We start from the raw sequence: 10,541 nt of genomic DNA, 5'->3' as shown, positions 1-10,541 counted from the left end.
CTGGTTCACTCGACCGAGTGCCACTCACTCGGTTGAGTATACTTCTTACTCGACTGAGTGCCAGTCACTTGATCCGCTAGAGGTTCTACTCGGTCCACTGGAAGTCTACTAGGTCTAGTTTAGGTCATAATTGGTCTCGTGGAAGGGGTCATCCTTTACTTCCGAGTATACGTGGATCTCTTCACGTGTCCGTAGGTCCCAATATAACCGAGTATTACACCATCACGCAAAATGTTGGCTTCCTGTAAAGTCACAGTTCGTCTGTTTGGAAATTCATTTTGAAAGTGTGTGGACCATGGAAAAACGCTCCACTCAAATGCTTTTTCAAAACATTTTTAATTTTAAAAGAGTCGCCACTAAATTTTTAAATGGAATTTAGAAACCAATTTTAGAGATTTGAATTCGTGTGACTTTACGTGTTAGGAAGTTAATTTAATTTCATTAAAACAACACCCAACCCCGCCCGTTGCAATAACGGTCTCTACTAGGTGAAAGATGGCTATTTCGGAAAGATATCACATGCGTATGCAACCATTGAATTTAAATCCTATCATGTGAATTTCATTCTAAGTCGTTTAAAATGCATTTAACTTCGTCGAAGTGGTTTAGCATGCGAGGTTCATTGATTAAACTAGAAAAACACATCCAAAGAGAGGGATAGGAAGGCTTACGCTTAGCATAAGATGTATTAACAAACATTAGTGGTTAGCTCATACATACAATATAAATTATAAATAAAGTAAATTAAAATCTTAAACATAAACTAATTAAACTAAGGATTAATCAAACAAAGTCAAACAAGGAAGCAAATTAAAACACAAAACCTGGACAAACCCGTGCACTGCACGGATCTGAAATTTTCGAAATATCCCAGAATTGACCCGTGCACTGCGCGGGTTTTGAATTAATACATTGCTAATTACAAAATAAATACTAAATCAATGCAATAAATTACGAAAATCTACCTAAATTAAAATTACAAACTATAGGTCTGGAAAATCATAAAAAATCAATTTAAATATGGTTAAAAATAAATACACATAAATTAAATGAACTCGATTTATTAAATTGCCCTATTCCAACACGAGGATATGTAAATGAGACGGGGTGTACGACCGACCGATATGGCGGATTTCTTTCCCATCTCAAGTCAACGCGGGTGCCGGAATGGTACTTTAACTCATACTCAAACTATTCTAGTTTCGATATTAGTTAGACGATGTTAGACAATGGTTAGTAAATAAACAATAAAAAAACGAAATAAAAAGGAGAGAAGGGAGTTTTAATGCACCCTCAACCTACATGTATCGTTGACACCGTCTTGGGTCGTAATCGATCGTAGATTTTATCTCGAGGGGCCGTCGTTGACGAAGACAATTGAAATTGAATTTTGAAATCACGAAACAAACACGTTCAAAAGGCGGACTTGAGCAATTTTTCAATCGCTCACCACGACTTCGTTTCTCAACGATTTTTCAAACCGAAAGATGTTTTGGAAACTAGAAAGACTGAATTTTGTGAATATGGAAACAAACCAGAAGTTTTAATAGGATTTGTGCACGAGAATCAAGGCCAAAGACCACGACAGAAACTCGAAAACAAGATTTGTGTCCCTGTTTTCGAGCGGCTGTCACGGCTTTAGTTTAGGTTTTTTTTGGACTATTGATGGTTGTTATTTGCAGTATGATGTGGGGAGAACTTATAGGAATGAATGTATGGTGAAGTGGGGGTATTTATATGGAGTTTCGAAGGGTAGAAGTAGGGCAACAAGCAGTCGGGCCTGTTTCGCATAGCTGCTGTCCATCAGCTAATTCGTGGGGTTTTTAGGGTTTGTATGGGGGTTTTCTTGGTGGTTAAGCTAAGGTAATATGGGTAGGATACTAGGGTATGGTGTAGGGTTAATGGGCACGGGTTTGGTAGCTGTTTGGAGCGGGTTTTGGGATCGGGATTGAGCACGCAAAACAGGGGGGGGCTGCTTGTGTTGCGGGCTGTTTGTGGAGTATTTGGGACGGGAATTGGATGGGTTTTGTGATGTTCTACGTGCTGGGTTGTTGTGGGTAATATGGAGCATGGGTTGGTGGTGATGGGTTGCGGGTTTGGACCAAGTTTGAGTCGGTTTAGAAGGGCTTTCGATGGGCTATACAAACACGGGTAAAGGAAGGAATTGGGCTGTGTTGGGAGGTGTTTAGGACGAGATTTGGGATGTGGGTAAGGGGGTTCGAACTGGGTTGGAATGGGTAGAAACCTCGGTTGGTTAGTGTACTCGAGATTCGTGTCAACTCGTAAAGAAAACGGGCCCAAAAACCGAGCTATAATCGAGCTCCAAAACGCGTGGTTGAAACGAGTTTTAAATTTTCGAATTCGATTTTCCAAATCAAATAGCACATTAAGATGAATGATTTTTCAAATCAAAAAAGTATATTTTATTTTCAATAAAATAAATTTAAGGAAATATTTATTTTATTTTCAATAAAACAAACTTGAGAAAATAAATTCAAAATAAAGTAAAATGAATTCACCTTAAAAAAGCTTTAATTTAAATATCATTTAAATTAATAAAATACTCCGTCGACAACGCTCATTCTACATTGTGAAACGAGCCCAAATAATGACAATGACAACTAAAAAATACATGTGTCCTATCATCATCGGGTGTTTGTCGGGTTATCTATAAATTCCAATATCGACGGATACGGGTATCTACAGAGCCCCCACTTTGACTGAGGCTTGGACAAGGCGAAAGTCAAAGTATACCCCAGGTCCCTCTCGACCTGAGGATTCTGCGGGTCGTTTAGAGTCCATTATACTTGCGTATGTAAGCTCGCCAGCCATAAGAAGAGATCATACCTGAAACTTCGTCGGGGATTGACTCTTGCTTCTGTTGTGTCAAATTATCATCGTTAGTCATCGACCCATAAATTGCATATATGGTGGGTTGAGCCTTATCCTCGGGTGCCTACGTATCCGTTTCTGACGGAATCAAACCCGCGTCGTAGTTCGGCTCGATGGCCTGTAGCTTTCTGCTGCTTCGGCTCGGATGCCAATATCCCATTGTTCATGTGAGTAAAGACAAAACCTGCGCTTTGCTTATCAATTTCGCTGTTCTGCTAGGGAGAACGATTCACTGAAACTGACGTTTCTGTTGGGGAAATGTCATTTCCGTAGCATTCTGCTGTCGATCTTTGTTAGGAGGATGCCATCCTGTCTGTTTCGTGGTGGTCTCTGGAGCCGATGGCGACAGAGCCCCCAGTTGGAGCATATTCTGCAAATTTAATCATAATATATAGCACGCGATTCACGTAGCGACATTTTGATACTTGAAATGGTCATCGACCGAATTTTGATGGGTCTCTGGAGCCGACGGCGACAGAGCCCCCAGTTGAAAGAAAAGGAAAATGGGTTATCGACCCGCAGACATGAACATTGCTTAGAAAAGGTGGGTCATTGACCCGAGCTTTGAATATCTCGAAAATGATTGGCCTCTTCGAGGCGAGAATTTATTTCAGTTTTCTGGATCCAAATGATTTTTCGAATCAACACATAATTTTATTTTCAATAAAATTAATTGCGAAAAATTATTTCAAATTTCTGGAGTTAAATGATTTTTCAAATCAAAACACAAGTTTATTTTCAAAAAAATAATCGCAGAAGTTCATTTCAAATTTCCGGAGTGAAAGCGACGGGTAGACACGACCTTTTGACGAAAAGACTCGGACTTTCTGACCCGTAACCAATGTGGGCGTAACCCAATAAAATCCGTAAGTGTGTACGGGATGTTAATTCAACACGGGACGCGCAGGGGATGAGATTGTAAATTAGTCACTTCGGTGCACGAACTATAACAAATTCCGCAAGAGAAATGAGCGAACAAAACCCGGGACGGATGGGGCCCACTTGGCGCGCCACACGGGCCCTACACGGCCGAAATAGAGGAGGTATGGGACTTGCTTTCTTATTTCAAAAAGCTACCAAACTTCCTAAAGCTAGTAGGCTTCCAAGTTTCCAAATTTCCTAGAAGATTTAGGTTTCCAAAACCTAAAGGAATTATACTTCCAAAATTCCTCATCTCTTTTTATATATAAGGAAGGGCTAAGGGTTGAGATTTCCCACAATTTCTCAAACAGAAATCTCTCTGCTTAAAAGAATATCTTTCTTAGAAAAAAAAACTAGTCATGAATTCCTTGTTTGGGACCATGAAGGGATGGGCGACAGAATTCAGGGGTTTAGAAATCCAAAATCTGAATGCGGCGGGAATTCAACAAATTATTTTCCTGAGGCAAGTCATGATTCAACCCGCATTCCTTAAAGAGTGCCTGAGAGTGTGGGATCCCGAGCATCATGTCTTTGCTTTTCCGGAGGGAGAAATATGTCCCCTTCCTGAAGAATTTACCGTCTTGGGAGGATGGAGGACCACGCAAGAGCCTGTGGTTCCCGACTTTGTGTCCAACTGGACTCAAAAATACCGCGAATATCTAAACTTGTCGCGTGATGAAGCCCGTACCATCGTCGATGGTGGAAAGGTGGACCTGCTTGCGCTAGTGCATAGATTCCGGCGTGCGAATGACCCAGATATACCGATCATTTATCGACGCCGCGCCTTTGGCCTCATTCTATTGCATCTTTATTGTTTCGAGGGGGCGATAGAAATTCCATCTTATCGCGGCCAAGCTAGACTAATCCGAGTCGTGGAGCAAATGGAGAATGGTGCTAATCCTGCATGGATTATACTAGCTGAGACTATTAAAAGCTTGGATGCACAAAAAGCCAATCCGGATGCTGTATTCATGGGATCAACCCGTCTACTGCAAGTTTGTCTTTCTTCTCTTTTTTCTTTTTTTTTCTTTTTTCTTCGTCTTTTTTTTTCTTCTTTTTTTTTCTTCGTCTTTTTTTTTCTTCTTTTTTTTCGTCTTTTTTTTTCGTCTTCTTTCTTTTTTTCGTTTTTATTTTCGTTTTTTTTTTTTTTTTTTTTTTACATGCCTTTTTCTGACTGTCTAACAGGTATGGCTCAGCGAGCATCTTGGTTTGATTGATCCGCCGTTGAAACCAGAAGATTATCATGTCAGAAGTCTCACTAATCGGCGACGGCGCTACGATTCGAGCAAGGATCCGATTCGGCGAAATATGCTTTGATTAGCGGAACAGGGTCTCACATTCGCGGGTCCTTACCATGGCTTCATTTGAGCTCACTTACCGGGCTCGCGCAGATCACGATCATACACGGTATGTCACTTTGTTGAGCTTGGATCACCCTGTCTATTTTTACCCGGACCGAGTGCTTCGCCAATTCGGTCGTCAACAAATTGTCCCTGCGACGGAGGCTTCGCGAGGTCCTGCTTTTGTTATTTCTCAGGGTAGATGTCATACTTGGCTCCATGCGTGGCGCCGAAGGACCGTGTGGCGGATTCCCGAGCCACGCGAGTCTACTTGGGTTTCTCCTTCATATCTCAAATGGACTACAAAACCGGGCCTTAATACAAGGAAGAAACTACAGAAAGGTGATGCCATTGATCGGGAGAAGCATGACAGGGGGTTGAAAAATCGACAATTCTTTATCAATGATTCCGAGGCCCGACCGAGACCGAGACTAGGCCTGACGAGAACCCTAGGGCTAAACCTGGTGCTCCTAGCGTGTGGGACCGACTGGGTGCTACAAGTGGTGACGTTCCGACACTTGCAGAGAGACTTGGCCCTCGACCAAGCGTAAAAGAGAGATTGGGCCCGCGAGAAGACAGCGTGGTCCCCCCGAAGAAACGGGCAAGAATGATGATGGGTGAGACATCGTCTCGTAGTGACGGGACACGCGACCCAACTAAAGATAGGTGGTAGTTACGGCTCTATTATTTAGTATTACTATTATGCTTTTATTTGCTTTCCTGTTAGTTTGATTTGTAATGGGCGTCGCCCGGATTTATCAAAATAAAAGACACGTATTATTTATTAGAAATCCTCAGTTTCTGCATTGAATATTTCATTTTTATTGTGGTTGTACCCTTTTCAAGGGTTGCCTACGTATCTGCTTTTCAACAGAGTCAAACCGAGGTCGTAGTTCTCTCATAAAACATTTCGAGCAAAGGGGCAACAAATGCCAAACTTAAAACTTATTCAAATACATCACAATTCAAGTGTTATTTCATAACTTTGAGAGTGAGGTCTTAAGGATAGTACTTCTTCAACTGATCCAGATTCGTTGGATTCGAGAAATCATTTCCATCCAAATCTGTCAAACGTACCGCGCCTCCTGTGAGTATCTTCTTCACGAGATAAGGACCAGCCCAATTAGGCTTAAACTTCCCTCTTGGATCGACTGGTAATAGAGCCCTTACTGATTTGAGAACTAAATCGCCTTCATTAATTCCCCTGGGCTTCACCTTCTTGTTAAAAGCCCGCTCTATCCTTTTCTCGATAGAGTCAACATGATACAACGCATTCAAACGACGCTCATCAAGTAACACCAACGAATCATATCTGGCTTGGACCCAATCCGCTTCCGGGACCTGGCTCTCGAGCAAGATGCGTAGGGAGGGTACTTCCGATTCGATCGTTGTCTTTGCTTCCATCCCGTAAACTAGATAGTACGGGGTTGCCCCCGTGGTCGTTTCGATGGATGTTCTATATCCTCACAACGCGAAGGGTATCTTCTCCGGCCACTCCTTGTAATTGTCAGACATCTTTCTCAAAATAGTAGCCACCGTTTTGTTAGCGGCCTCCACTGCTCCATTTGTCTGAGGTCGATATGGAGATGACTTATGATGCTTGATTCTATACTTCTCAAGTATAACAAATGTCTCGGCTTGAAAGTGAGTTCCATGATCACCGATGAACTCGTGCGGCACTCCGTCTTGTGATGATGTCATTCTCGAATAAACTTGGCTACTTGCTTCGCATTTAGCACTTTGTAAGACTTGGCCTCTACCCACTTGGTAAAGTAATCAATAGCGACTAGGATATAACAATGCCCTCCTGTTCCAGAAGGGTTTACTTTTCCGATGATGTCGATTCCCCAGGTTGAGAAAGGCCAAGGTGACGTCATGGTGTATAGCATAGAAGGTGGTACATGTTGAATATTCGCAAATATTTGGCAATTGTGACAATGCCGGACATATCTGCGACAATCTGTTTCCATTGTTGTCCAATAGTATCCTAACCTCATGATCTTCCGAACTAGCATGTGGGAGTTCATATGCGGCCCACATTCCCCGTCGTGGACTTCTTCCATGACCTTTTCTAACGTTGTCTTGTCGACGCATCGCAACAGGACACCCTGTGCTGTCTTCTTATACAATTGTCCATCGTTAGTTTTAACGAATTGGGCGGATAACATTCGCAATGCACGCTTTCCACGTGTGTCGAGGTCTGCATGGTATTCTCCTGCTTCTTTGAATCTCACAATGGATGCATACCAAGGTTCGGCTTCGCTTTCCTCGGCATCATCGACAGCATTTATATAAGCTGGTGAAGACCTTCGTTCGACACACAATGGCATGCTATCCATATGATCAGGGATGTTTATCAACGATGCCAGTTTTGACAGTGCGTCAGTGAACTGATTTTCCTCCCTTGGGAGGTACACGTATCGCACCTCTTGGAAGAGTTTTTCTAGCTCTTCTATCTTAGCCTGGTAGGGTGCCAGGCTGCTACTTTTGATCTTCCATGACCCCGTCACTTGATTAATGACCAAGGAGGAATCCCCGTGTCTTTATCAACTTCATGACTCCTAACTTGTTAGCGCTCTGCAAACCAAGTAGGCATGCTTCGTATTCCGCGGCGTTATTTGTGACGGCGAAGTCCAATTTGATCGAAACTGGTACGTGCTCTCCTCTCGATGAAATGATAAGGACACCTATTCCCCATCCCATGTTATTCGAAGCCCCATCGAAATATAGATCCCATACATCATCTTCGACATGGACAATATCCTCATCTGGGAACGACCAAGTGTCAACATGTCGCTTTCTTCGATCGATTATCGGCCAGAAATCGGCAACGACCTTTCCTTTTATCGCTTTCAGCGACACGTATTTGAGATCGAATTCCGATAGCATGAGGGTCCATCTTGACATTCTGCCGTTTAGCACCGGCTTTTCAAACAAGTACTTGATGGGGTCCATTCTGGAATATATACTCACACTGTAGCTGAGCATATAGTGACGTAGCTTCTTCGTTGCCCAGACTAAAGCTAGGCATGTCTTTTCTAATGCTGTATACTTTGATTCATACTCCAAGAACGTTTTACTAAGGTAGTAGATTGCTCTTTCTTCTTTATCAACGGTTTGTGCCAGCATTGCTCCCATCGCGGTATCTGTAACTGTGAAATACAATGATAGAGGCAAGCCAGCTACAGGCGGACTGAGAACTGGCGGAGAAGATAACACTTCCTTTATCTTATCAAACGCGGCTTGGCATTGGTCATCCCACATAATATGCTCCCCGACTTTTAATTTCTTAAAAATTGGTTCGCAGATCATAGTTAATTTTGAGACGAAACGGCTTATGTATTGCACTCGGCCTAAGAAACCTCGAATTTCTTTCTCGGTTTTAGGATGGGGCATTTCCATAATGGCTTTAATCTTTAATGGGTCGATTTTGATGCCACGGTGGCTAACGATATGACCCAAAAGCTTGCCAGAGGTGACCCCGAACGCGCACTTCTGTGGGTTTAATCTCATATTATACTTTCTCAACCTCTCGAAGAATTTTCGTAATGCCATCAAATGGTTATTACGTTCCTTCGATTTTACGATCATGTCATCGACGTAGACCTCTACTTCCTTATGAATCATATCATGCAACAACGTCGTTCTTTGTTCTTCTCGTAAGTCGCGCCTGCATTTATTAATCCAAACGGCATCACTGTGTAGCAATAAGTGCCCCATGGTTTTGTGAAAGCAGTCTTGTGCATATCTTCCTCGGCCATTTTTATCTGGTTGTAACCGGCGTACCCATCCATAAAGGATAATAATGCATGGTTAGCGGTATTGTCAACCAAGATGTTAATGTGAGGTAACGGAAAGTCGTCCTTCGGACTAGCCTTATTTAGATCACGAAAATCAACACAGACCCGAACCTTTCCGTCTTTCTTTGGGACCGGCACCACATTAGCTATCCAATCTGAGTATTCCGATACTTTAATGAACCCGGCCTTGAACTGTTTATCAATCTCTTCTTTGACTTTCAAAGACCACTCGGTACGCATTCTACGTGGCTTCTGCTTTACTGGTTTGAACCCTGGCTTGATCGGAATCTTGTGCTCTGCAATTTCCCTATCAATACCCGGCATATCTTTGTAGGACCAAGCAAATACATCTTTGAATTCATTCAACAATTCAACAAACCCCTTCCTTTCTCATGGGATCTAAGGTTGTTCCTATCTTAAGCTCCCGAGGCTCTAAGGTAGTCCCCACATTAACAACTTTGGTATCTTCGATTACGAGCTTCTTTGGTCGTATTCTTCCAACCCTTTTACTAACTGGGGAGGCGGTTCCACCTCCTCCTCTTCTTCTTCTACCTGTCTATCCTCGACCTCATTCTCAACGTTATTAAAACAATCAATTGAATCGCAATATAAATGAGACAAGTCGTAAGCAAACTGATTCATCTTATTATTGATTTGAAACTACGCAAATTGCGTTAACATTTGGGCCAACTGATCAGAGATCAGTGGCGAGATAGGAGCGATTTCGGGACAGCCCGGAATACCAATACTAGGGGAAGGTACGGGAAAAGGAAAGATCAGGGAAGGGGTATCTTCGACACCTAAAACCCTAGACTTAGCCTTAGGACTTATGTCAGACTCGGACTCAGACTCAGACTCAGAATCGTCATCAGGCTTGAACATTTGCCCTTCTCCAATGGTCATCTTGAAAAGCGAACCCTTGTTGTCGGTCCATTTTATGGTTTTCCGCCATCCGGATGTATTCCTCTTAGGATCTACATCGATGTGAGGGTAGATGGATCGAAACGATCACTCCTTACGATCATGTTTACCATGACTTCGTTTGGTATTTCCGGCTTCTTTTCCTCTCCGAAGAGGAGACCCATAGCTTTCCCATCTTCGATCGGAACAGACTCCTTCTTTATTGTAGCTACTGCCATAATGTCTTCGGGAATATAGAAACAATCACGGAATACTTCGATTCCGGGGACCAGCTTGTTGGCCTTTGAGTTGAACAGTGGTTCGGGGAAGTCTAAACTCGGCATTTCCTCCCCGGCTTTCACAAAGTGGCCGTTTAGAGTTAGCAAGTACGGCCCCATCTTGATGTCTCGGTCTTCGATCGAGACTCCCTTTCTCAGGGAGTCTTCTTCAGTTGGCTCATACCCAAGCCCGTATCTTGTCCCCTTAGGCACTGGCGACTTCAATTGAAATGCGTTTTCCCATCGGGGGTACATGGAGTACCCGAAGTACTTTCCGATCTTGAAGAATATTTTACAAACACGGCTTCCCGTATATAAGTCCATATTCGGTGCCTCGAAAGTGGACTCAATTGTGTTTACTACCTCGAAACCACAAGACTCCAAGGCGGTATTATCAGTTTGCACTTCGG

The 10,541-nt window shown here is 42.9% G+C and overlaps 1 protein-coding gene across 1 annotated transcript; it reads right to left on the bottom strand.

Moving 5' to 3' along the window:
* Nucleotides 1-6,152: 6,152 nt before the first annotated feature.
* Nucleotides 6,153-6,557, bottom strand: LOC141639786 (uncharacterized). The gene has a single exon (XM_074448833.1). The coding sequence runs from the start codon at nucleotides 6,555-6,557 to the stop codon at nucleotides 6,153-6,155; it is 405 nt and encodes a 134-aa protein (XP_074304934.1).
* Between the last annotated feature and the right edge of the window lie 3,984 nt (nucleotides 6,558-10,541).

This window comes from Silene latifolia, unplaced genomic scaffold, assembly GCF_048544455.1.
Source record: "Silene latifolia isolate original U9 population unplaced genomic scaffold, ASM4854445v1 scaffold_57, whole genome shotgun sequence".
In the NCBI taxonomy this organism is placed as follows: domain Eukaryota; kingdom Viridiplantae; phylum Streptophyta; class Magnoliopsida; order Caryophyllales; family Caryophyllaceae; genus Silene; species Silene latifolia.
This window is presented reverse-complemented; position numbering and strand designations above follow the sequence as displayed.

What these genes read in the sequence shown, in the direction of transcription:
- LOC141639786 (XM_074448833.1), bottom strand. Translation starts at nt 6,557, where the DNA reads ATGGAAGCAAAGACAACGATCGAATCGGAAGTACCCTCCCTACGCATC.